Source organism: Geospiza fortis, unplaced genomic scaffold (assembly GCF_000277835.1).
Source record: "Geospiza fortis unplaced genomic scaffold, GeoFor_1.0 scaffold219, whole genome shotgun sequence".
Lineage (NCBI taxonomy): Eukaryota > Metazoa > Chordata > Aves > Passeriformes > Thraupidae > Geospiza > Geospiza fortis.
The window spans coordinates 1,725,782-1,753,473 of NW_005054376.1; the positions used below are offsets into that span (position 1 = coordinate 1,725,782).

Below are 27,692 nucleotides of genomic sequence, written 5' to 3' on the forward strand. Positions count from 1 at the left end.
AGTAATGTTGGAAATGAAAGTACCAATCCTGTTTCTTGTTCCTAGGTTGAAATGGAGCAGGTGAAGTGGGGGTTTGAAGCAGCATCCATTGAGCAACAAATTTGTGAGCACAGGAGAACCCACAATGCTATCGGAGACTATCGTTGGCACCTGGACAAAGTCAAAACAGATCTGGTAATTGCTGTCCTCCCTTACACTTTGCTTGGTCTAGGTATATAGCATTGGCTTACTGGTGTTCCACTACAAAAAAAGGAATGTTGGAAAGTTCATCCTCTCTTCAGAAAGCACTGGTGTCATGATAGCAAACACTTCCAACTCTTAATTCCTAGATAGTTCCTCAGAATTGTAAAATAAAAATTTAGTAGCTATTTAGCTTTTTGTTGTTGTGCACCAAGGCTGGAAAATAAATATTGCCATATTATTTGTGAGACCGATGACTAAGAGTGATTCTTCTCACTTGCCGTCTCAGTATATTAAACAAGAAAATGAAAGAATAAGGTGGGTGCTCAGATGCAGCCTTGAGTAATCAGGTTTTTTCTGTGAAAAATGCCCGAATTCTGGGCTAAGATTAAAGCTTTTCTTATGTGTTGATATGATTATTTTCTTTTTTTTCCTCTGAGACTTCTGTTGCCCTCTGAATTTTGTGATTGGAATAAAGAAGTGACTGAAAATACTCTCCTACCAGCCCAGCAGTTAGGTATAGGAGAGAGGAGGCTTATTTAATTTCCATTCATCTTTTCTCTTATTTGGCAAGACAGAGTTCAATCTAGAGAAAAGGTGGTCTGTTCTGGAGCCCTGATCTCTCAACAAAGCTGAAGAGTGGAAAGGATTTTTCTCCCTTTTCCCTTCTGTTTCAAATAGGAAAGGTGATAGTCTGCCCTGTGGAATACCAGTTCCAAGGCTGGACAGGTTCCCAGCCATATAAATGGGGATAAAGACTGGAGCTGTGTGCTCACATTGTAATTTATACTAGTTCGCAATCCCCAAAGCTTGCTCTAGGACTAGCTGGTGCAGGAGTTTGGTGCAGAAAAAATCCGGTTTCGAGTGTTTTGGTGTTACAGATTATGTGCAGGCTTGGATATATATACCAAGCATCCATGAGAGTAGTAAGTTTGTCCAAGCCTTGGTTTTGTACTTCCTGAGTCATCCAGCGGAGCAAATCTGCTATTGACAGATGTCTCTTGCCGGCATTTGCCTGTTACCACCTGCAATTATTATGATATTGACTCTGTAAAGGAAATATCAGCAAATAGGCAACTTGTAAAAGGCTCACTAAGTGTTTGCTGTCTCTTTTCCAGCGAGAGAAGGCTGCAGTTCATCAGCTGGAGGAAGAATATGAAGGCCTGCTGGTAAGCAAGGGATGTGGTCATTTCTGAGACCCTGTTTGCTTTATTAGCACCTATGTGATTGTCAAGGTTCAGGTATTGACAGAGTGACAGATGCACATTTAAATAATTCTATTCAGCAGTAAACTGAAAGTGCTTTGTAGTTTCTGAAAGACTCATTTTGAGTCATGGACTTGAGATTAATGCATTGCCTGCTGTATAATTGACTTGTTCTCACAAGGAAGTTTCTAGTTTGCACCTGGTGAAGGGAGTTGGTCACCAAGAAGATGAAGAGTAGACCTCTACCTCCTTAATGGGAGTAAATGTAGTGATGAAATTATACTGTATATGAAGCTTAAAAATTACTCAAAGGTGGGACTGGAACCAGTCAAATTCTGTGTAGGGCTGTGCATCTTCCCTGCTGTGGATCTTCATGTAAAACACAGTAAGAATCTTGTGCAAACAGTTTATTTAACACTTGGGATCAGAATCCGATTCCTGGCAACCTGATTTCAAGTAACAGGATGTGTATTATGACGTGAAGACAAAGATTTTTTTCTTGAAGTGTCAACCGTGCAAAAGATGCTGCTATAACATCAAGGATGTACTATGAGCAGCAAATGCAAGCAAAAGGATGTTAAATGTCCAGGCATTTCTTGTACTTCCCCCATGCCTTTTTGCTTGCCTTCCTACATGTCTGCTACACGTGTGTTAGAAATAACTTTGGGAAGGTGCTGACATCAGGTTCCTATTCTGTAAATCCTGACACATTGTGCACTGTCTATTGCTAACAGGTTTCATGGTTTAATAAACCCAGGCACATCTGCTATCCATTGCCAACAGGTTTTACGGCCATGTGGGTTTTATTGTTATTTTACTTAAAAAACAAAAAACAAAAACAAACAAACAAAAAACAACAAAAAAACCGAAAAACAAACAAAAAAAGAAACCCACCAAAACCAAAGAAACAAACAAAAAAAAGGCAAAGGCCATGCTGCGCTCTTAGCTTCCCTTTCTCCACCCAACTCAGGCATTTATATGTTTATGGCTTCTCATTTCTGTACTTCCTTGCAGAAATATTCCTTTGAGAGAATGGATCAGCTTCGTCAATTCCAGAACCTCATCCAGGCCACCAGCAGAGAGATCATGTGGATCAATGACTGTGAGGAGGAGGAGCTCCTCTATGACTGGAGTGACAGGAACACTGATATTGCCAGGAAGCAGGAGTCCTTCTCTGTAAGATAGCTCAACCTCCCCATGCTTTCCATTGACCCTCTCTTGGAATAGTCAGGGAGAAACAGCTTCTCTTGGGAGAGGCTCATCACAGGGGGTTTCTTCACTCTTTTGGGATTCCTGGGATTTTTTATCAACAATTTTCAGTGAAGTACTATGTAATAACCTTTGGAGTCAGGACAGGACATTTTTTGGACCATTTTGCTCCCATTCAGGGAGTTCTCATAGTTTATTTTGACCTTGGAATGTGGCCTTGGTCCAGTCCACTACAGACCAGTGATCACCTACTGCTTGTGCACACAGCACAGCACAGTCATTGTGCTGGCATGCCAAACTAAGGGACTTTAATCAAGCAGTTTTAATTCTCCCTGCTGGGACTATGCAGGGGTCAGAGGTCCCTGTATTTGGCCCTGATTATCTGTCACCAGGAAGTAGAGCTGTGCTCTCTTTCTCTGATGTTTCTGCCACCAGCACACTGCTTGCATGATCAGATGTAGTTTGCCCTCCTCCTTGTCATCTATGGGTGTGTAGGGAAATTGAACATGTGTGTTTGTTTAACCAGTATTGGTGCTGGTCACTAAATTGAAAAAAGAATGGAAGTTCACACTATTATGGAAGTGCCTTTTTTTTAGTTTAGTTGTTCTGGATATTGCAAGATGCAGTCGTTTTTGCTTCCATCATTCCTAAGAAGAACAGAACTTAATGTGCTTTGCTGTCTGAAACAGCAAGCCTAGGCACTAGAATTGAGATGATTGCACCTTCTTTGATTCTACTGTCTTCATAATTAACTTCAGTACACCTAATGGAAACACTTTATAGTGTTAGATGGGATAATTTTATATTATCACAACTATCTGGGAAATTTTAAGCAGATGAAAAAACTGTTCTGCCTGTGCAGTGTACCTTTGGAGTTAGTTTAATGCTGTGTTTTGGTTATTTAGAAACGTATGAGTGAGCTGGAGGTTAAAGAAAAAGAACTCAACAAGCTAAAGCAAGAAAGTGACCAGCTAGTGCTCAATCAGCATCCTGCTTCAGACAAAATTGAGGTGAGTTAGACTTTGTGTGACTTCTTTAGTTGCTACATGGGAAAAGTTCTCAGTGAAAGTTCACATACAAAGTGCTGCATTTGGGCTCAAGAAGGGTTTGCCTGTCCAAAATCATGCCCATTTTACTCAGCTTTACAGGCTGCTCTAATAAATGATACTATCTTCCTCTACAAACCTGGCCATTAACAACTCCATGGTTATAGATGCAGGTAAAAATGAAATCTAAGCTTGGGGCGTTATCTGAGTGTGTTGAAATTGCTGTATCTTGATTGTGCTGACTACAGTGCAACAGAATTTATGATAGGAAGCGATGTCATTGCTGTTCTGCTGTCTTAGTAGGCATGTTTTGAAAAATGCCACACCCTTTGTTGAGGATTTATGTTTAATCCAAGTGCAAATACTTTCTGCAGCTGAAATTCTGAAATTCATAGTGCCTTTCTATGGCTTAGCCAAGACACTTTTGCTTTCACAGCTTGGTGTACACTTACTTTTTAATTAAAAAGGCTGCAACAATTTGGACATTTTATTAGGAGATGCTGTAGTTGTTGCAGTTTCAAGAGCGTATAAGAACTCTGCAACTGAAGAAGCTAAAAGGAAAAAAGAAATCTTTTATGCCTTTCAGTATGTTTACTTGGTTAACTGTTATCATATTGTGTAAAATCCTATTTCTCCTGTAGTCAGATTCTCTCCTAAAGGGAAGATTCTTTTAAGCTCCAGCAGTGAAGTGAAAGTTGTGTGTCATTTTTTAAAGAATATACATGGCTGCTTGAGTGTTTTGAATCTAAAAACAATCAGCATAAAATATCATGTTTGGAGGTGTTCCCTGAAAGAATGAGAACATGGTCATTTGCAGCTGAAATACTTTATTTGCACTACTCTTTGTGCATTTCACCCCTTTTTGTTAACGCACCTGGGGCTTTATATTGATCAAACAAATTCAGGTCATGAACAGATTTCTCTTTGTGTCTCACAAGCAGGTATTTAACTCATTTCAGTTAGGTAGATGCTTAGAAGTTGTGAAACCATTTGCATGAATTACGTAGTTCTGGTGTCTGTGAATTTGTTTTAGCAGATTTTTCATTTGCATTTGTGTGAAGCATAGATAATTTTGTTTGAGTCTAGGTGTGGGAGAGAGATCAGTGTGGTGACCTGAATTGTGTATATTACTGTTTTCCTAGGCCTACATGGATACATTGCAAACTCAGTGGAGCTGGATTCTTCAGATCACCAAATGTATTGATGTTCATCTGAAGGAGAATGCAGCTTACTTTCAGGTGAGTAGTGTTATGGAGAATTCACACAACTTTAAAAAAAGTGTGAATCCCAGCAAAGATATATTTATTGTGCGCACATATATTTACTATAGGACACTGTTGCAATGTTATAAATGTTACCATTGTGCCAGAGGTGAACTGGGATTTCTCATTAAAGGAGTCCATCAATTTTTAGCAGACATTTTTAAGAGCTACACACAGCCAAATTCACAACTTTTCTCCCGTAGTTCTTTGAAGAGGCCCAAGCCACGGAGTGCTACCTGAAAAACTTACAAGACTCTATCAGAAAGAAGTTCATCTGTGATAAGAGCATGTCACTGCAGACTTTGCTGGAGCAGATCAAAGAGCTGGAGGTACTGTCACACTCACCTGACAGGTTATGTTCTGCTTTTCTGGGAAACCAGCTGCCCTCTTTAGATAACAAGTGTAAACCCAAGTGCACTGCAATGTTTGAATACAGTACTGTATGAACCTGAGACCACTATATTTTTAAGTCTGGAACGAGTCCAACAAATCCCCAATTTTCTGACGTGCTAACAAATGAAAAAAAAAAAAAAGAAATACTTTTATTCTTATGTGGTAGAATAGATTTTGCCTCAAAGGATAAACACATTTGATAAATGATTCATCATGTCGCTCTATCACTGTAGTCTCTTTGAAAGGATAGAAGTCAGCTTTTTTAGCTGTTTTCTTATCACGAGTTAAGCACTACAGTCCCAAATTGGAGAAAAAATGGTCAGTGGTGTAAAAGGCCAATTAATGAAGTCAGGTTTGAAAGTGTAATTGTTGCCTTTTTTTGTTAGCATTCATTTTGTTAGATTATTTCAATTTATGCCTGTGTTTCTTTAACCACATTGAAGATCTGTATGAAAAACCTGCCATGCAAATTTTGCAAACTTTGCATCTTGCAGAGCTGCAAAAATACTTATATGTTTCTCAGCTCTTTTTAAAACTGCAGTTTTACATTGTAGGCCAAAGGCTCATCCCACTGGAGGTAAAGTAAGTTTTGCCTACTGTAAGTTCCAGATGTATCCCTCTCTGAAATAGAACAGCGGGAGCTAGATGCCTTTTCTTTTTAGAATAAATTTGTAACATATGATTAATCTTTGCAGAATGAGCGAGAGAGAATTCTTGAATACAAGAGGCAAGTGCAGAGTTTGGTGAATAAATCCAGGAAGATTGTGCAGCTGAAGCCACGTAACCCAGACTACCGAAGTAACAAGCCCATTATCCTCAAGGCTCTGTGTGACTACAAACAGGATCTGGTATTGTATCCCTTTTTGGCTGAGAATGAACATTGTGTAAGCTAGAACATTGCAAATTACTTAGTAAGCAGACCACTGAGCTGACCGGTGTAACCCCTTTATCTGCTTTCGGTCAGCTTGAATTTCTTTGACGGAAGAAGCTCTGCATTTCTTGCCACTATGAATAAACAAGTAGGTTCTTATTGGTGAATAAATCTAGTCAAAATTACTGTTATTAATCTATTAAATAGCTTTGATACTCATAGTTCAAATTAAAACATCAAAGTCTTATTGCTGATAAGACTGAAATTGTTGTACAGATGCTTCTGTGCATCCACACCTTTTTTTTTGGTGATTGCTCACCTTTCCAGTGCCTCTCTGGTGGACAATTCATCTAACAAAAGTGAGGAATATGCAGTTATTCATTGGTATTCCCATTTCTTTTCTGGATGGGCTATGAAATTAATTATGGTTTTTCTTCCTCCTCAGTACTGAAGCTGCTTGGGTTTATTTCTGGTTTTGTTTTTTTTCTTAATAATAAATTTAGATGTGCTTTCTGCTTATGCGCTTCTTCCTGCACCATGGCCACACCTGTGGCTGCCCGGTGTCAGGATTTCTGGCAGTTGGAGCTGGTGAATCTGGCTCTGCCACACTCACTCCCAGTCCCTTTGCAAATATGGATGCAGCACTGAATGTCCTCACGCCTTCAGCTCGCTGGCTGAAAGCCATGCATGGTTGCCTAGCTTACCAGGCCATGTGTCCACATTCAGTCTTTGTCAGGGCAAGCCCTAGGTCTGATGATCTGGCAGACTGGGGTTCTCTGGCTCACTCTTGGGCTTTTTTGGGTTTTCTTCACGTGTAAACCAGATTCAGGGAGAAGGGGTTGATCTGTACTAATCTATTGCTCCAATATGAATCTGAGATACACACCCAGACCTGGCTGCTGGGAAGCGCTCCTGCTTCTGTGATCTAGGTGCACCTCCCTGTCTGGAGGTGCAGATCTGTCTCTCCTGGAAGCCCCACCTTAGTTAGCTAAGGAGAAACCCTGTTCTGCATCCCTTGCAGAAAACGGTGCGCAAAGGAGATGAGTGCATCCTGAAGGACAACAATGAGCGCAGCAAGTGGCTGGTGACCGGCCCTGGAGGAGTGGACATGCTGGTGCCATCTGTCAGCCTTATCATCCCACCCCCCAATCCACTGGCAGTGGATCTTGCTACCAAGTGAGTTGCTGCCTGAGTTTGGATGCTTGCCACTGGGGTTACAGTTCACTCAAAATAGCAACCAGTCACAAAATATGTTCTATGCCTTGATCAGAGTGCACTCGCCCTGCCCCTAGAGGTGGGGAATTAAGGACTAGACCCTTGACTTGAGGAAACTCACTTCAGTGAAACTTGCTGGGATCTAGGTTGGGGCCTAGAAATGTTTAAAAGTTAATGTCTACACGGTTTTTCTCATCTGTACTAATGAAAGTCATGTATAAATTAATTTCCAAGATTTTTTCAAGTAGAGAACGAGCCTTAACACACTCCACATCTGGTGGATGTTTCTTGGGATATTTTGTAGCTATGCTACAAGGACAGATGCATTTTGATAATGCTTTTTTTTTCCTTCATGCCAGAATTGAGCAATACTATGAAGCTATTTTAGCTTTGTGGAACCAGCTGTATATCAACATGAAGAGCCTGGTGTCCTGGCATTACTGCATGATTGACATTGAGAAAATCAGAGCCATGACTATTGCCAAGGTAAGACACCAGCTGGCCTTGCCTGCACACCAGAGACATCCATGACCTGATGTCTACTGTCCCAAGCAGACCCTGCAGTATCCTGGGCAGATGTATGTTCTACAAAACACAGGCCTTCCTTTTGCTAGGTTGCAGAAAAACTCGCACATATGGAAGTTGTAATTTTATTAAAGGAGAAACAAAATGTTTTCCTACTCAAACAGATTAGCAGGAAGATTAGCTAAGGGGCTTTATTACATACTTGCTGTATTAGCTCCCACTGTAAGAGGCATGGATAAACAGAATAAGAGGTAGAATTTCAAACTGCTGTTAAGATATGAAATGATGGAAACAAGGATAGGTTAACTCAGATGGTAGTCTTAGCACCATACTTTTAGAGGCAGCCTAGTTAGGATTTATTCTAAAGTGTGATTACTTTGGGTTTTTTATAGGTTTATTAGTTTGTTCCTTAATGATTAACTAGTCATAAAACTTCCCCAATTGCTTTTTTTTCTCCTTTTATTTCAAAACTCCCTTCTTCCTTATTTCAGCTGAAAACCATGCGTAAGGAAGATTACCAAAAAATAATAACTGACCTGGAGATCCATTATCAAGAATTCCTCAGAAACAGCCAAGGCTCAGAGATGTTTGGTGATGAAGACAAACGGAAGATCCAGACTCAGTTCACTGATGCTCAGAAGCACTACCAAACCTTGATCATACAACTGCCTAATCAAGCACGACCACCACAAACAGGTTTGTTGTCGTCCTGGCTTTTGTAGAGTTTGGATTGCTGGGGTTTCTTTGTTCCAGAGGTGGCCGGTTGTGCATTCTTTTATGTGAAAATGTTCTTTTCAACATATGAATAGGAATATGTTCAAGAACTGTTCTGCTATCTCCCAACATAACAAAACTGGCCATGCACAGGGGAGTGCATGGCTCCTTCCTTTGATGGGAGTCTGGGAATAGTGCTCTGAAATTCATGGAACCTGCTGGGAGAATGAGAGGAGTTTAGTCCATCTGATAAATTTTCTAGTATTAGGAAGCCAAATCTGACTGCTGCATTTTAGGAAGCAAGTTTATATTTTTGTGAAGGAGAGATTTCATTCTCTGAAACAGCTGCCTAAGGCCCAGATCTTCCACCTGTTCTCAGTTCTACAGATCAGCTCAGTGCTTGGGTCACTTGGGCACTGCCTTGGCATTCTACATTTTCCTGCTCAGCTCTCTGGCAGTCAATGCTTACCCAATCAATTGTACCATTTCAGTGGTCCCAACTGAGTGCTGTCCTGTGGGTTCCTCAAACACCATAATCGTTAATGAGAGAAACCGAGAGTATGAGAAGCAGGAGGCCTGGCTGCTGATGGAGCTTCAGAAACTTCGGCGTCAGATTGAAGCTGCTGAGATTCAGATGGTTCAAAGAGCTCCTCTTGGAGTGGATCAAGGGGCTATGCACGATTTTTCAGCCAGAATAAAGGATTTAGAGGTAACCATGGATGTTTGTCTTTAAGCATCTGTATGACTCTACGCTGCAGTTCTGTTTATGACCAGCTGGGAAAGACACACATCCTGTGAAGAATAACCTCAGTCGGAGGCTAACCATAATGATTTGGATTAGAATTTACATTCCAAATAGAAAAAGTTGACTCTTGAATTTTAGAAATCAAATTCTGCCAGGCAAGGAATACAGAAGGACTGATGTCAGGTCACTCTGAGTTCATGTTATGCCTGATCCAAAGTAAAGCACAATTAAAATCCTTTACCAAGGACTTCACGTAACCGCCTACCTGTAAAGTGCTGTCTGTGGGATACAGACTGGATACACAAGACTATCCCTCTCCTAGCTGTTTAGATTTGTAGGAGAACATGGGGGGAAGTTTGGTACAAAAAGGTAACAGGTTTGGCATATGAGAAATTCCCATGGGGCAATGAGGTAGCAAAGGTCTCAAGAGGAGAAGGACTTTATGGTCCTTCTGAGCTGAGTTTTGGAGTGCAGATGCGTAAAAACAGATATGACCTATTGTGGACAAAAAAGAAACTGCTCAATAGTGCTTGCATTGAAGAAAGCAAGTTCAGCCACTTCTTCAGTCCTCAATCAAGCTGGTTATGTATAAAGAGCAGGCTGCTTGGATAAGGAGTCCAATTCCATGTGAATATGGAATAGAATGATCATTCAGCCAACCAAAAATGTGTAAACCAGGCATTCTCTTTTTTTTTAGGGTGTGCAGAACGACTCTCAAATAATGGCTGAAACCCTCAATAAGCATAAGGACTTGCTGCCTAACTTCAGAGGCTGTGAGAAGTATGTGTACTTGCAATCAGAGATAAATGCCCTCTTTCAAAAACTGGAAAATATTAATGGTGTTTCTGCTGGCTACTTAGACAGGTAAGTAAATTGAGGTTTTTGCAATAAATATTCACTTTCTCCCATAATTCATAGTCCAGAAAAAGGTTGCCTTTTTTTACCAGCAGTGTAAAATTACACCTTTTTCTCTGCAAATTGTGTTCATGTTGATAGAAACAGACACATGAATTTCTTCTCTTTTCTGGAGCACTTTAAAAAAGAAGGTGAGAAGCGTGGGTATCACAGAAATTTCTTGTTTATCTATTCTCTTTAGCCAATCAACTGCAATTAATTAAAAATATCACTGTTTCTTCCTTAGTCCATAATGGACTTGTCTTGTGTCATTTATTCTAGCTTGAATGCACTGAGATGTCTGCTCCAGGTTATTCTGCAAACAGAAGATGTGATCAGAGTTTTTGAAGTCAGACTATCTGAAGAAGAGACTGTTCCTTTGGATCTTGATAAAGTGGAGGCTTATCGGGCTTGTCTGAAGGTGAGAGGCCAAAACCCAAGGACGCACCAAAACAAAATTCCAGTACCTGCCAGCACTGATCTGTTGAGCTGGGAGAAAAACCCTTCCAAAACCACAGGAGATAGAAATGCTGATCCTGTTGTATTTTATATATAAACATACAATGTTTTGTAAATCAGGCACCTTCTTGCTGGCTGGTCCAGGGAAGGGATTTTCCTGCTCTGCACTGGTGCAGCCTCCCCTTGAGTCCTGTGCTCAGTTTTGGGTGCCACAAGATAAAAAAATATATAAAGTTATTAGATAGTGTCCAAAGGAGGGCTGTGAGGATGGTGAAGGGATTGGAGGAAGCTGTATGAGGAGTGCCTGAGGTCACTTGGTCTATTTGGCCTGGAAAAGAAAAGACTGAGGGGAGACCTCATTGCAGTCTACAGCTCCTTCAAAAGGGGAAGAGGAGGGGCAGACTTTGATCTCTTCTCTGTGGTGACCAGTGGCAGGACCCAAGGGAACAGGAAGGAGCTGTGTTAGGGGAAGTTTAGGTTGGATATCAGGAAAAGGTTCTTCATCCAGAAGCATGCTGGGCACTGAAACAGGCTCCCCAGGGAAGTGGTCACAGCACCAAGCCTGACAGAGTTAAAGAAGCATTTGGACAACGCTCTCAGGCATGTAGTGTGACTCTTGGGGTGTCCTGTGAAAGGCCAGGAGTTGGATTCAATTATCCTTGTGGGTAATTTCCAACTCAGGAAACTGTGATTCTATGAAATTATTGGAAGTAACATACAGGTTATTACTTCTTCCACCCCCTGGTTGTTGCTGCCCCCAGAGCAAGGGCAGCTGCTTGGAAGGTTTCTGTAGCTCTCATTTAACATGGCAAAAAGGTAACTGGGTTGTGCTCCATTTGCACCACCTACACACTTTTTCCCTACTGAGGGTAAGAACAGAAAATAATGAAAGAGTTCTTGTTCTCCCAAATGCATTCAGGGCACATCCACAGATAAAGGTGGATAAAAGACTGGATCTGCAAGACAGCTTTGTGCTCAGCAAAGCAGTTATTTCCCTTTTCCCCTTGTACGGGCTGAATACTTTTCACTCTAAGATTTGACATAGACTCTGTAGCAAAACCAGGACACTCAATAACACTCAAATTTACTTGCTACACCTAGAGGACAACAAGGGCAATTAACAAGCCTATATGCAAGAAAGGAGATACTGCCTTCAAATCTACATTCTCTAGTGATAAACACAGATAATAGTGTACAGAAATGGGTTACAGAGACCTTCCATGCAGCTGGGAGTTGTTCTTAGCTGGAGTAAATTTGAGCTACACGAAAAAAAAAACCAAACAACCAAAAAGCTTGAGCATATCACTGAAGGCTGTAGCCATCCCTGTGACTGCGGGCTGCAAGGCAGACCACTGCCTGTGCTGTATATTCCATTTGGTGATGCCCACAGTATGCAGATATGTGTAGCTAAACAAGTGTGTGTGTGTGAAGAAACATCTCCATGGAAGATGTTTATAAAATAAAACAACAACAAAAAAATCTGGGCAGATATTTAGGTGTTTGAAAACTGGATATGTCACTCCTGAGACTTGATTCCACAGCTGTTGCAAGTGCAGGAATCTTTTATACTTCAGTGAAATTTTCTAGTCAGTTGTTTCTAGGAACAAGCAAGGCTCTTGTTCTGCTCTGGTAACTGCTCTGCAGAGTTCTGAGAAACTGAAATGTTGGCTTCAGAATATAATAGCAGAGGGCTTTGGTTTAGCAAATTATTAGTCTAACTTTAAACACATTTTTAAGCTGAGCTGTTTACCAAAATAGATGTTTCACTTTAAATAGTTTAAGTCCAGCTCACATCACTATACCTACCTTACTCAGTTAAAAACAGCATCTTTAGATCCCAACATACTGCGCATGCTGTTAAATTTGTTAAGTATCAGTATCTTTTCAAGAATAAATTAAATGACAACATTTTGGTTTTTTCTCCAGAAAATGAAAGCAGACCTAAATATGAAGAAGTCATTGCTGAACACCTTGGAAAATGAGCTGCAGAGAACACTTCAGATTCACTCACAGTCTTGCCAGTCATACACCCTGTATGACATGGACATTGGAAAGTACTGTGACAAAGTTACCCAGCTAATAGACCGCTGGCAGAGGGCTGATAAGCAGATAGATAACAGGTTTGTTCATGTTTTCAGAGTGTTTTCCTTATTGCTGTTGCTACCAAGATCATCTTAGCAGTGAATTCTAAAAGACCTGATGTGCACTAATCTTTGCTTCCAAAGGACAAATGGTGACTTCAGGGCAATAAGACTTGAGCTATTGTGAATAGGTTGAACATACTTCAAAAGGAATTGTGTAAGACCAAGCAGAAAAATGTAGTTAGCCATGCAAATGTCTAACCTATATGCTAAAGAGTTGTTCCAATTTTTTTTTTAATTCTTGCTAATGTTCTTGGATTAAGTACTTCCAGTCAACATTTTCCCCCTCAAAAAAGCAACCATGCTTATTCGTCAACACCCTATAGTTTAGGGTTAAAAAAGTAACACTAAGGATTAAGTAACAAAATCGAACCTTGAATCTGAATCATGAACAGAAGGCATATTCTGATTGTTTGAGGGGGAGAGGTGGAAGTTGAGGTATGGCTTGTTTTATTTTGTTTTATTTTGTTTTTATCTGAGGACAAAATGTAGTCCTAACTGATTGCTGGTTCTTCAGTGGAAATTGAGAACAAGAGTACTGAAATCAGCAAACTTGATTTTTATCACTGCAAGTTTTATTTATTCCTCACTTTGACAAGAAGGCCGAACCTCTGTGTATGACAGAGTTACTCAAAAGTGAGGTATTAAAACCCCATATTGGGTGACTAATAACCAGTACAATTCTCATTTATTTAAAATTTTTGTTCAGAATCTCCTTTTCAGAGCTTCCCATAGTTTTACGTAAGTTTATTTGTGTCTTATTTCTGAAAACTGTGTAAAGAGAGAGAAAGAGAATGCACTTTCCATTTTGACAGGTTTTTCCCTTTTTTTCACTAGGTCATGGGATTTAGAAAGGCAGATCAAACAGCTGAAAACCTACCGAGATCTCTACCAGGCTCTTAGCAAGTGGATCTGTGATGCCAAGCGCCGGCAGGATGCTATTGAGTCCATGAAGCTGTGTGATTCCAACACTATCATGAGATACCTGCATGATCAGAAGGTATGCAGCACCCGAATGAGTTGTCTTCAGCTATTTGGATTTAAATTGTTTTGCTATACAGAAAATATCAGTATCAACGCAGTCTGCAACACAGTGGCCTGTTTTGAATTATAAAGTATGCAAGCTACCAAAAAACACCACATATGTAGAAAGCAGGAGGGAGGAAATATTATTGTCCTTATTACTTTCTGTCAGCACTGCAACAGATTATGAGCAAGACTGTGTTTGGCTCCTACACATTCACTGACACTTTTACACATCAGCTTTGAATTAATTCCAGGGACTGTAAGATGGTGCAACTTATGGGACAAATTACAGCACAAAAATAAAAATCAAGTAAATACATCTAAGCTAAAGTCAAGGAACTTTGCCTTCCCAGCTCTGGGGGTTTTTCAGTTGCTGAGTGTTCTCTCTGAGAAAAACCTTCTCATGCCCAAAGAGCTTGCTGTTGTAAAAACTGCCCAGGTACAGGTCGTTTCAGGCCTCAGCCTCAGGGGCTGCAGTAGTCTGCTGCAGGTTCTTTCTGATGGAGTCAGCGTGTACAGGAGGAAATACTGGTAAATCTTGCAGGAGTGTTTCATGGCTCACTTTTCTCTTGGCAGAACTTGCACAGTGAAATCTGTGGGAAGCGAGACAAAGTTGAGGAGCTTCTCAAGCATGCAGATCAGTGCTCAGCTGCAATTAAGGTACTTGGATCTCAGCATTTTTGTGGGGTGTGGTTTTTCATGGTCAGGCACATCCTATTGTCTCTGCTGTGCTGACGGGTTAAAAGTCAACTCCCTGATGCGTGTGTACAGAAATTGCTGGGGTGAAGTACTCCTGAGTACAAAACACAATGAAAGCAATTTGTGTACTTGCCACCTGAAGACTATGGGATCATGCAGCAGATGCCAGTGAGAGCCTCTCTTCAGGTGAATCAAAGCCTCCTTCTAGCCAGACCAAAATTTCCAGTTCATGTATTAAAAAACATAAGGAAGTCGAGAACAGATTGGTGCTTAACAAATTAGGTCTGATTAGGATCTAATCTAGGAGGCAAGACAAATGCAGATTAGCAGGAGGAATGGTGTGCAATAGCCATGAAAATCAATAACATACAGAGGGAATGGTTTTGTGGTCCTTGAATTTTTATGTCACCTTTCTATTCATGCTTTCTCCAGCTCAATCTTACTCTGTGACAAAGATTTTGCTATATATGTGACATGGCATATGTGATACAAAAGAGCTGCAGAGACTGTTATTTGTGATGAAGTTTTGGTGGATAACAGTACTTAGACCAGTTACTCCCATGAAACTGAATCTTTTTTATCTCCATGTAGCCCTCAACTTACAGAAACAGTTGTCTTCTTGTTTCTGTAAAATGTTTTTCCTCTTTTTCCCTTGTCATTCTGCCCCATGAATCTCCACAGGGGTACCTAAACTGATGAGCTTCTGTTTATGACAGAGGATCATCTCTACATGGTCAGAAATATAATCAAGGGGAAAATGTAGCTTTTCATTAAGGAAACAAAGCCAAATAACCCCAAAAACTTGCATTTTCTGAAATAGTTTCACCGAGAATTCTTTGGCAGTTTCTAAATGGGTTGTTGTCTTGTTTTTCAGGATTATGAACTACAGGTTGCTTCCTACAGTTCGGGATTAGAAACATTGCTCAACATACCTATCAAGAAGAGTGTGGTTCAGTCTCCTGCAGTCCTAATTCTACAAGAGGTACCTTTCTTTCCTCCCTTTCAATCTTCTGAATGCATTTGTTTGTCTGTGTGAGCCCTTGTTGAGTCATACCCAGCTGTGTTCTAACACTTAGCACTGTCACTGGTAATGTGCACTAAGCACGTAAGCAAAAAGAATTAGTGCAGAATAGTCATTGTGCTGTAAAATCAGACCTGGGCTTGTTCAGACATTAGATTAGCCCTCAGGAATTTATCTCATTCCTATGCAGTGTCCACTGCATACATACTGTGAGAAAGGTAGATTCTTGCCCCAAGTGGTTTAGTCACTTTCAGCCAGGGAATTAACTGCTATTAAAAATTTATCTTGGATTACTTGTGACTGTCAGACAGGAAGAGCAGGATGAACCAGGGGATGAAGGCTTGAATATCACATCAGCAGTGGGGGGCAAACAATCCTGAAAAACCAAAAAATATGTGGATTTTTTGTAAGGAAGAATTCATACTTTTGGCGTCCTCAGAATGTCATGTGAATTTGTGAGGAGGAGAATCTGCTTTTTACTTTGTCGAGTGATGTGTTTGCTCAAGTAGATTGGAATTCTTTAAGTGGTCTGGACATAGGTATGTTCATGTCTAACTCTACTACAAGCTGCTAACAATCCTGTTTCTTTTCAAGGCTAATGAGGCTCAGTCCCGCTATATAGAGCTTCTTACAAGATCAGGAGATTATTACAGATTCTTGAGTGAAATGTTAAAGAGCATGGAGGATCTGAAGGTATTCCAAATCTTTTATTTTCTCTAGCTTTCATTTTTATCACAGATTAGAAAACTATCACTAACCAGATGCAGGAAGTACAGTATAAAATAGCTCACAAAACTATATCCAGAACTCAGAGGTGTCCTACAAAGGAGGCATATCAGCACAAAAGAGGCATATCATGCATCTTTTGTGAAAAAGTACAGTGTTTTACAAATGGACCTCCAAGGTGGTGTGTGAAGTGAGGTAGAGAACTGGTCTCCTTGGTAAATAAGGAGGTGTTCATCAAGGCACATGAGCGATCCTTCCCTACCCATCCCAGCCTTGACCTCAGTGACAGCACAGATACCTCAGTGCTGAAAACTTGCTCCTCATGGTTGAGGGCACCTCATTTTAGATGATATCCTAAAGTGTTTTGAAAGAAGCAGCTCTGATTTGATACAGCTCAGTGAAACAGGGATGCCCGTTAAAGAAGTTGCATGTATGGAATGTGATTTTCACCTGTTTGAAAAGTGGGGAGGTTCTAAAGGTGACTGTTCCATACTTCCCTGGCGAACTTCTGCTAGACCACATTTTATTATCAGTAATGCACCTCCCTCCCCCTATCAAGTATCTTTGCCCCTCTGATAGTCATTATATGCCGATTTCTGAATAAGGTTTTTATATAAATAAAGATTCCAGAATCTGTCCTGATGACATTAAATAAGAAAAGGAAGTTTAGATGTCATTGAGGTAGTGAAAAAAATAATTTTTAAGTTGTCAGTGTTACAATGTATATTTTATTGCATGTGATGATTTTGAAACAGTTGTCAAAATATTTATGGGAGTTTTTCAGTTTGTTTTTCTGCTATCATGTTGCAGATGAAAAACACCAAAATTGAGCTCCTGGAAGAGGAACTCAGACTTGCTAGGGATTCAAATTCAGAGACAAGCAACAAACATAAATTCCTGGAGCAAAATCTGCAGAAGTACCAGATGGACATTTCTCAGCTCAAGGCAAAGCTGATGAGTTTGGAGGAAATGAAAAGACAAGCTGAAATGGATGGAAATTCTGCTAAGCAAAACCTAGACAAATGCTATGCCCAAATAAAGGATCTAAATGACAGAATAACCAGGTTGACTTACGAGACTGAAGATGAGAAAAGGAAAAGGAAGTTGCTGGAGGATAGATATGAGCAGCAGAAGAATGACTATGACCAACTGCAAAAAACAAGGCAAAATGAGAAAGACAGCCTTGGTTGGCAGAAGTTAGAGTCTGAGAAGGTCATCAAGGAGAAGGAGTACGAGATAGAAAGATTAAGGGTTCTTCTTCAGGACGAAGGCACACGGAAGAGGGAGTATGAAAATGAGCTGGCTAAGGTAAGAAACCAGTTTAGCGAGGAGATGAGTAATTTAAAGAACAAGTATGAAACAGAAATTAATATTAAGAAGACAACAATCCAGCAGATAGCTGCACAAAAAGATGATGATGCAAAAGGCCTCAGAGCCCAGGTTGACAGACTGACAAGAGAGAACAGAGACCTTAAGGATGAGATCGTGAGGCTGAACGATGCCATTCTGCAAACAACAGACCAGCGGCGGAGGGCAGAGGAAGATGCTCTCCAGCAGAAGGCTTGCAGTTCTGAGGTGTCACAGCAGAAGCACCAGTTAGAGCTGGAGCTGAAACAGATCATTCAGCTTCGTGGGGAAGACAACTCAAGATACAAGCAGGCTCTTGAGGAGGCTGCCTCAACTATTCAGGATAAAACTAAGGAGCTAGAAAGGCTAAAGCTTCAGCTTCAGGAAGAGGCTAAAAGCCGATGGGAACTTGAAAATGAATTGGCTAAGGTAAGAAACAGTTATGATGAGGAAATTATTAGTTTAAAGAACAAATATGAAACTGAGATTAATATCACAAAGAACACAATTCACCAGGTCACCATGCAAAAGGAAGAGGAGACAAATAATTATAGAACACAGCTTGATAATGCCATGAGAGAAAATAGGAATTTGTGTGAGGAAATTAGGAGACTGAAGAATACGATAAGTCAGACAACAGATAATCTACGGAAAATAGAAGAGAATGCTCAGCAGCAGAAGGCAGCTGGCTCAGAGCTTTCTCAGAAGAAACAGCAGCTGGAGATTGAGCTAAAACAAGTTATTCAGAGACACTCTGATGAAAGCATGCGGTACAAACAGTCACTTGATGATGCTTCTAAAACCATTAAGGAAAGAAACAAAGAGATTGAAAGGCTGAGAAAGTTGTTGGATGTAGAAACAAGTCAGAGGAAAGAAGTGGAGGATGAGAACAATCAGTTGAAAAGAGTCCAGTTCGACCTGCAGAAAGCAAACACGAGTGCGACTGAGACAATTAACAAGCTGAGGATCCAAGAGCAGGAACTGGCCAGACTGAAAATTGACTATGAAAGAGTTTCACAAGAGAAAAAAGGCAGGGATCAAGAAAGTGCAAAGTTCCAGAGCACTGTAAAAGACTTGCAGATCCAGAAACATAAGCTGGAGGAGGAGCTTTGCAGACAGAACAAAAATTTAATGGAGGAAACGTCCAGGAGGAAAAAACTGGAGGAGGAAATAGAAGGCATGAGGAGATCTCTGAGAGACCAATCGGTTAAAATAACTAATCTCACACAGCAGATAGAGGAAGTATCTATTGTAAAGAAGAGGAATGAAGATGACCTTAGACACCAAAGAGAAGTATTAGATGGTCATGTGAGAGAGAAGCAAAGATACATGGAGGAGTTAAGAAAATGCACATCTGATATTGAGACTTTACGTCGTCAGTTGGTCCAAGAACAGGAGCAATTAAAACAGGCTCACCTACGATATGAGCACTTACAGAAAACCTCTGAGGAAAAAAGCAAAGCCTTGAATGAGTGCAAAATAGAGATTGAAAGGCTTCAGTCTCTCACCGAGAACCTTACCAAGGAACACTTGTTACTGGAGGAGGAGCTGCGAAATGTTAGATTGGAGTACGATGACCTCAGAATGGTCAGAAATGAAGTTGATGAGAAAAATGCCACCATTGCTGAACTAAAGAATCAGCTTCAGATGAGCAGCAAGCAAACCCTGGAACTTCAGGGGTTGCTTAATGATTTACAGAAAGAAAGGGAAAAATTGAGACAGGAAATTGAAAAATTCCAAAAGCAAGCTCTAGAGGTATTCACACATATTTTGATCCCAGCTTTACTGTTTCTCAAATATATAATTAATTGCAGTGTCAATTTGAACAAATTAATTCACTCTTTGCTGTTTGAAGTCACTGTACTTGTGACTAACATTCCCTTTATGACCCTTCCTCATGGTTAAGTTTTAAAGAAAAATGCCAGGATTTGGCCACTTCCTTAACCTCTTTGCTCCCTGGAAACTCTTCTAGGGAGCCATAAGCTTTCATCACCTAGGAGAGCTTTGTTCTCAGGCCTTGCCCCAGAAGAAATCTGTGTTCTGTGCCAGTGTCCAGCAAACTATCCTAGGGAAAAATGGGAGCATGTGGAGTACCACTGTGCTTTAACAGTTCCCTGCTGGCTGTGTGCTTCGCAGGCTGTTTCAGCCAGGATGGGTTAGAGCCATCCTTTGAGGCTGACCTGAGTACTGTCACAAACTAAACTGGCTAAAAACCCCAGAACCAGCAAGCTGTCAAGGTGCTGATTAGCTGGGTAAGATGTTAACTCCAAGTGAGGATTAAGAGTCATGTTGTCAGCTGTGCCTAAGGTACGAAAAGCCTATCTTTCTTGGACTGTTTTGGGGACTTATGTTCCTAAGTCACTAAGTGCATTTGCAAATTTTACTATTGGCCCTTACTTCTTAAACTTTAGGTGACAACATAAACAAGTCAAAGAAAACATTTTTTAGTATTTTGTTATTCTGCTTGGTTTCTTGTACAAAGAGCTACTCTTTAAATATATAGAAGTGAGCACTTGTGAAAATGTATTTTTTTCCTAAACTTGTCCCTTATATTTCTTTTCTCATATCCTTTATTCAGTTTTTCTTTCCTTTATTCTAAAAATCCTAATGCTGATATAAAAAAAAATACTAACATTTAGGATAATATAACACCCGTGAATATATATATATTTATACGTATATACATATATATATAGACATATATATGCATGTATTACAAGTAGATAAACTTGTATTCAGTTTAATATGCATGCAAACATGCATGCTTGTGGGTGTTTGTGCATATGAACACATACATGAAGACACTGCATGAATTAGAATGGAAGGCAAAGCAGGTAAAATTGTTTGGAGTGACATGTGAAACTAACAGGAAAGCAAAAATTGAGTCATATGTTTCCTTTTATCCATGTATGACCAGTCCTTAGCTGATACAAATTGCCCTGCTGCTGAGCATCAGGCTATTTATGAGTCTCAAATGCTCTGTGTATTTGTCAGTGTACTGTGAGAAGTATCAAAAAGTTTCAGAGAACTAAATCAGCTGAAGGTCGAGACTGTGGGTAACAGATTGAAGTCTCTTGAGTCTCTGGCAGTACTGAAGACACTGTAAGTGAAGGGATAATGTACCTTCTCTGGTTTATGTGTTCCATAATCTTGGGTAAGGCGCTGCTGTCACTAGAATGTTTTCCAGTGGGAGTTTGCTGCAGGTTAAATGACAGGCTGGAGAGCATTGTAGACAGAGGGCATAACTGACCAGCACAAACTCTAACCATCCTTTCTTGCTTTATTTCTCCTCCACAATTGTAGGCATCCAGTAGGATTCAAGAATCCAAAAATCAGTGTAGTCAGATTATGCAAGAAAGAGAAACCCTGCTGATTAAAATGAGTGCTTTGGAGCAAGACAAAGCCAGACTGCAGAGATTAGAAGAGGAGCTGAACCGTTTGAAAGTTACCCTGGAGTCAGAATCACGTTTGAAGCAACGCCTGGAAAGTGAGAAGCAACAAATTCTGAATGATCTCAATCAGTGGAAGAGCCAGCACTCCCGAACAGAGGAATCCATAAGGAAGATCCAGTGTGAGAGGGAGAAGAGTGAGAGGGAGAAGAGCAGCCTGAGGAGTGAGATTGAAAGGCTGCAGATGGAAATCAAACGGATTGAGGAGAGATACCGGTGCAGACTGGAAGAGACCGCTGTCAAAAACCAGTCAGAGCTGGAGTCGGAGCGTCTCAGGCTGCAAAGAGAGATTGAGAAGCTCAAGCAGCGCCCATATGGGGCTCACAGATCCACACAGACCGAGGAAGACTTCTGTATCGATGCCTCCAAGCTGGTGTTCAGTGGGCTGCGGAAGAAGATCACAGCCATGCAGCTGTATGAGTGCCAGCTGATAGACAAACTCACTCTGGATAAACTGCTGAAGGGGCAGAGGTCGGTGGAAGAGGTCGCGGCTGACATTGAACCCTACCTCAAAGGGGCAGGTGCCATTGCAGGGGTGTCCCTTTCGCCCAGACAGAAGTACTCTTTTGTTGAGGCCAAACGGAACCAGCTGCTAACAGCAGAAAACGCAGTCCTGCTCCTAGAAGCCCAGGCAGCAACAGGAGGTGTGATAGACCCACACCGAAATGAGATATTAACAGTGGACAGTGCTATCGCCAGGGATCTGATTGACTTCGATGACAGAGAGCAGATCTATACAGCAGAAAAGGCTATTACAGGATTTAAGGATCCTTTCTCAGGCAAAACTGTGCCGGTATCTGAAGCCATCAAGAAAAATTTGGTTGACAGAGAAACTGGAATTCGTCTGCTTGAAGCCCAGCTGGCTGTAGGAGGGATAGTTGATCCTGTCAACAGTGTTTTCCTACCCAAAGAGATAGCTTTATCTCGTGGGTTGATTGACAAAGACCTGTACAGGATGCTAAACAACTGCCAAGGCAGTACAAAGAACTTCATTGATCCCACCACCAAAAAGGCAGTCACTTACATGCAGCTGAAGGAAAAATGCAGGATTGAACCACACACTGGCCTGCTGCTCCTTCCAGTGCAGAAGAGGAGTATGTCATTCCAAGGGATCAGGCAGCCTGTCTCAGCAGATGCACTGCTTGAGGCTGGAATCATTAAGGAATCAACAAGGAATGATTTGGAAAGAGGTGCAATTACAGTGGAAGAAGTGAGTGAGAGGATTATTGATTTCCTTCAAGGCTCTAGCTGTATTGCTGGTATCTACAATGAGGCTACTAAAGAGAAACTTGGCATTTACCAGGCTATGAAAATAGGTTTGGTTAGGCCAGGAACAGCCCTTGAACTCCTAGAAGCCCAGGCAGCCACAGGATTCATAGTGGATCCTGTCAGCAATGTGAGGCTGCCTGTTGAGGAAGCCTACAAAAGAGGCCTTGTTGGAATTGAATTTAAAGAGAAACTTCTCTCTGCTGAAAGAGCTGTCACTGGGTACAAAGACCCAGAAACTGGAAACATCATTTCTCTGTTCCAAGCAATGAACAAAGAGCTCATAGAGAGAGGCCACGGCATTCGTCTGCTGGAGGCACAGATTGCTACTGGTGGGATCATTGACCCCAAAGAGAGCTACCGCTTGCCAGTAGAGACAGCCTACAAGCGTGGCTACTTCAATGAGGAGCTCAACCAGATCCTCAGTGATCCAAGTGATGACACCAAAGGGTTCTTTGATCCCAACACTGAGGAAAACTTGACCTACCTGCAGCTGAAAGAAAGATGCATAAAGGATGATGCAACAGGGCTCTGCCTTCTGCCCCTGAGAGAGAAGAAGAAGATGGTGCACACCTCACAGAAGAACACCCTTAGGAAGCGCAGGGTGGTCATTGTAGATCCAGAAACCAACCGGGAGATGTCTGTTCAGGAGGCGTACAGCAAAGGCCTCATAGATTATGACACCTACACAGAGCTAGCTGAACAGGAGTGTGAGTGGGAAGAAATAACTATCACAGGATCAGATGGCAGCAGTAGAGTCGTCCTTGTGGACAGAAAAACAGGCAGCCAGTACGACATCCAAGACGCCATTGATAAAGGCCTGGTGGAGAGGAAGTTTTTTGACCAGTACCGTTCTGGCAGCTTGAGCCTGACCCAGTTTGCAGACATGATTTCCTGCCGTAATGGCACTGACGAGGTGTTCCGGCATGAGTCAGTGACTCGGTCTCCCACCGTGCTGAGTGTTAGGAGCTCTTCTTCAGTGATCAGGAGCGGTTCTTTCTCAGAGACCCCAGATGAGTGCAGTCCTATTGCAGCCATTTTTGACACGGAAAACTTGGAGAAAATCTCCATTTCAGAAGCCATACAGAGGGGCATCGTGGATAGCATCACTGGGCAGCGGTTACTTGAAGCCCAGGCCTGCACCGGCGGCATAATCTGCCCTACCACTGGCCAGAGGCTTTCACTCCAGGAAGCCACTAGCCAAGGCATCATCGATCAGGATATGGCCACACGTCTGAAACCAGCCCAGAAGGCCTTCATAGGGTTCGAAGGCATAAAGGGCGGACGCAAGAGGATGTCAGCAGCTGAAGCAGTGAAGGAGAAATGGCTGCCTTATGAGGCTGGGCAGAGGTTCCTTGAATTCCAGTACCTCACTGGAGGTCTTGTGGACCCGGAAGTGCGTGGAAGAATAACTACTGAAGAAGCCATTAGGAATGGATTGATTGACGGCCGCGCTTCCCAGAAATTACAAGACACCAACAGCTATCCCAAAATTCTGACCTGCCCCAAGACCAAGCTGAAAATATCCTACAAAGATGCAATGAACCGGTCAATGGTGGAAGACATCACCGGGCTTAAACTGTTGGAAGCAGCCTCTGTTTCCTCTAAAGGCATATCCAGTCCCTACAATGTCTCCTCGGCACCTGGCTCTCGCTCTGGCTCTCGCTCTGGCTCGCGTTCAGGCTCACGCAGTGGGTCTAGGAGAGGAAGCTTTGATGCCTCAGCAAGCTCTTCATATTCTTACTCATACTCAGCCTTCAGCAGTGGGTCTATTGGGCGCTAATAACAAGTGAGGGAATGTGTCTGCATTTTATTATCATTTAGATTATCCTATATTCCATTTACTAAAAGAAAAAAAAAACCAACAAAGTAACTCAAAGCAAAGCCTTGAAGTCTTTTCTGGGTGTGTTACACTTTTCCTCTGAAAAAGCTGTAAAATGTTTGGATGCAAACTTATAGAATATAGATTAGGGAATGCAAAAGTACTATTTGTGAATTTTGAGTTTCAGTTCCCATTTCCTTTTAGTCATAGGATTTTAATAGGTCTCTGTATATTTTAAGTACTGTGTCATGTGCCTTCTCTCGTTATCCGTTACTATCAACCTATAAGGTGATAACTGAGGTTTGAAAGTCTTGCAGTAGTTAACTTTTTATCCACATAGACCTTTTTCAATTTGCTATTATAAAAAAAAAATATATTAACAATACAGACAGAAAACGCCCTTAGTACTGGTTTAGAATCTATACCGTAAACATGAAACTGTCTTTCAGATGCTCTACTCCTTTATGTTTGGCTAGTCATTTTCTGAAGTATAACTTGGTGGATGTAAAGGGCTATTACTAGGCTGGGCTTTTGTTTTACTGTTAACCCATATACAATTTTCTACTGTTTTGCTTTATTTCCCTGTAACAAAGAAAAAAGAATCTAACTGTACCATGCCAGCTATTCTGGACAATAAACTTCTGAAGTTTTAAAATGTTTGGTGTGTACTTAATAATTTTATCTGTGGACATTCTTGGAAGTGCAAGTTAGAGAAATAACCATTTTTAAAAGAAGCAGATAGTACCTTTGTTGTAGAAAGTGCACAGGCAAGTTACATTTCATGATGCTGGGCCATCACTTTTATGAATGAGGACTTCTAATTCTGATTTTTCAGTAAGAAAATTAAGGTAGCATCAATAATGGAAACTATGCCCCAGAAGCAGAATGCCTGTTTGCACACTTGTTTATAGAGTTGATGATGATAACAGGGAGCATATTTTTTCTGCTTGTAATCCAGCTCACTGTCTCTGCAGCTACAAGGCACTGAGTCAGATTCTCCCTTACACATCCATGCAAGTTTGGACAGTGAGCAAAACAAAAAACTGTCCGGCTTACCTGGCCAACTGTGGCACAGGAACATATTTCAAAACCTGAACAATTGCCTCTTGTGATATCCTTTTGCCTCTTCTGTTGGCTCCTGAAAGCCTAGCTTGAGAGAACCGCGGTAGTGTAGAAGTGCTTGCATGATACCTTGCTGTCATCAGTTTTATGTAGGCTGCTGCCATCCTGCTGACTCCTTTTATCTGAGCTGAGGAATCAGAGCAGAACTGAATGACCATAGTATTAGAGGGCACAGGAGTGATTTGAAACCACTTCAGCCAGCGCAGAAAAAGACTTGTATACATGGGGGCTGTCCTGTCCTCTCCCCTGTGACACACAGTGCAGATACCTCTGAGTAGGCACAATGATTGATCAGTTACAAGAATTTAGTATAGTTTTATACAACTGCTTTAGTGACATGCTATGCTTTTATACAATGCTTTAGTGACAAAACTGTTAGTATAATTTGCCAGTAGCTGAAATAATTTTTTCCCTAAAGTTGTTCAAAGCACGTACCTCCTTTTAGCCATCAACCATGTAGGAACCCTGCTGCTCTATGAATTTTAGTTCCTATAAATAGAAAGAAGATAATGGGCATAACTGTTAGTCACTGTTAATTATGCTGCCTATTTTTTTTTTTGTAGAATGTTTCTTTTGTGCAGTAAGGAATAGCACGTGTTCTGATCCTGCTGTCTCTGGATGAAGTTTGCCCTCTAGTCTGAGAAACATTTCTAGTGTTTCCTGAAGATGATGGCTGTGTCTAAAATCTCTGCCATATATAAACTATCTTCAGTTACTGGACTAAGAAATTATTGGGATTCTTACAGGTCAGTGTTGGAGACCTCCACAGAAAGTAGGTGAGAAAGTGCATCCTGTCATCTAGGGAATCTTCAGAGCTTTGGAGATTTCTCTCTACAGCTGAGTTTATTAGCTGTACCACAGAGGAGGAGTCAGTGTCTGAAAGGCTTTCTGACTGCTAGGGAGAAACAGCTCTGTAAAAAAAACCCCAAAACAATCACTGCTTAATAGAATTCCAGACTGATTCTGCAGCTTTTAATGACTGTGTACAGTAAGAGTAAAGCTGGTCATTACTAAAGAAATGTTCACTTTGGAGTGCACCCACCCCTACATTTTGCATGGGCTGAGAAATCCTACACATTCCACAGCAGCCTGTGCTTAAGTGCTTTATTCAAGGCATTCCTGGCATCTCTGTTACATTGTTTAAAGCTCCATCTTTGCATACTACCTTTCATACTGCTCAGTCAACATTTTGTCCTCTCACAGTGACTGAAATAGGAGATGATATCACAGAAATTGTGTTGACAGTGCTTTCTCCTTGCACACATTCCAGCAGCAGGTGCTAGTGTTAGAGGTGGCTTTATATGGCCAGAGGTGTGTGACGCCCAGGTGCCCAGGGTCTGAGTAGCAGCTGAACCACAGTAGGCAGCAGGTGGGGCATGGCACTGCTAATGTGGGATGCTAAAGAGATAAGTGGAGAGTTTTCCTCCACCATCAAAAGATGCTGAGGAAGGAAGTTTGGAAGAATCTCTTTTTTCCATTTGCAGCCCTGTGGGGAGGTCAGCTGGCAGAGAGAGGCATGAGAGGTGAGCACACCCAGCAAGGCAGTGTGGAGACTGTGTTTTGCAGCAGTGCTCAGCGTTTCTGGGCTAGGAGAGCCTTGCCTGGGGCTTGAAGAGTAGAAAGGCTGTGGTTTGTTGTGGCGGGGTGTAGCAGGAGCACGGGCATGAGTTGGGGGCTGCTGCTGTGCATTTGGGGCAGGATGTTCATAAGATCTGTAGCTCTTTTGCACCAAAGGTGGCATGAACTGCATTCATGCATTTTAAAAAGAAAGACTGGCAACTTTGGATGATCTCTGCTGTTGACACAGTAACTCCCTGTTGCTGAAGACCCTGAGTGTACTTGTTGGTTCAGCCTATAGCTGTGAGCCCTTCCCTGTTCAGGAGGAGTGCTGAGCTGGCTGTACTCTTTGGCAGCCTCATACTTTCCAGCCACTGCTCTGAATTTGCTGCGTCTTGCTTCCTCCTTGTGCCTCGGGGTAGGTGATTCTCACCCTGTTCAATGGCAAATGTGTGCCCAGTGTGCTGACTCGGCTGGGGAGGGTTCTCATTAGCAGGCTCAACTCTTTACAGAATTGGTCTTGGCGCTGAGCAGGATAGCAATTCATGAGGGTTTTACTGGCTGGTTTAATGGCCTTTGTGTTGTGAGTTTGTTGTCCTTCGTTTTGAAGCTGGGAAATGACTGCTGGTTAGGGCCCAAGTGTGTAATGCACCATGAGGTTTGCCCAGCACAGCAGTGCTCAAGACATAGTTTTGTTTGTCTTAGGCTATTTGGAAATGTGCACTGCCATGATTAGTTAATAGTCCAGCCCTATCAATATGGAAGAGAGGTGGGGAGATTTACAGAATAGCAGCAATA

The 27,692-nt window shown here is 41.6% G+C and overlaps 1 protein-coding gene across 2 annotated transcripts in view; it reads left to right on the forward strand.

The window, feature by feature from the left end:
* Positions 1-24,872, forward strand: part of DSP (desmoplakin) — a 29,805-nt gene extending 4,933 nt beyond the window's left edge. The window contains exons 4-23 of one of the 2 annotated variants that reach the window (XM_031060215.1): positions 46-174; positions 1,299-1,349; positions 2,400-2,561; positions 3,500-3,604; positions 4,783-4,878; positions 5,106-5,231; positions 5,991-6,143; positions 7,188-7,342; positions 7,741-7,867; positions 8,398-8,602; positions 9,112-9,329; positions 10,063-10,229; positions 10,542-10,680; positions 12,645-12,838; positions 13,697-13,859; positions 14,462-14,545; positions 15,459-15,566; positions 16,200-16,298; positions 17,142-18,107; positions 20,982-24,872. In XM_031060215.1, the coding sequence (XP_030916075.1) occupies positions 46-174; positions 1,299-1,349; positions 2,400-2,561; positions 3,500-3,604; positions 4,783-4,878; positions 5,106-5,231; positions 5,991-6,143; positions 7,188-7,342; positions 7,741-7,867; positions 8,398-8,602; positions 9,112-9,329; positions 10,063-10,229; positions 10,542-10,680; positions 12,645-12,838; positions 13,697-13,859; positions 14,462-14,545; positions 15,459-15,566; positions 16,200-16,298; positions 17,142-18,107; positions 20,982-24,176 (6,642 nt within the window). In that variant the 3' untranslated portion in view covers positions 24,177-24,872. The remainder of the gene's footprint in view (positions 1-45; positions 175-1,298; positions 1,350-2,399; positions 2,562-3,499; positions 3,605-4,782; positions 4,879-5,105; positions 5,232-5,990; positions 6,144-7,187; positions 7,343-7,740; positions 7,868-8,397; positions 8,603-9,111; positions 9,330-10,062; positions 10,230-10,541; positions 10,681-12,644; positions 12,839-13,696; positions 13,860-14,461; positions 14,546-15,458; positions 15,567-16,199; positions 16,299-17,141; positions 18,108-20,981) is intronic. The other variant, XM_031060216.1, reaches the window with a different exon arrangement.
* The last annotated feature ends 2,820 nt before the right edge of the window (positions 24,873-27,692 follow it).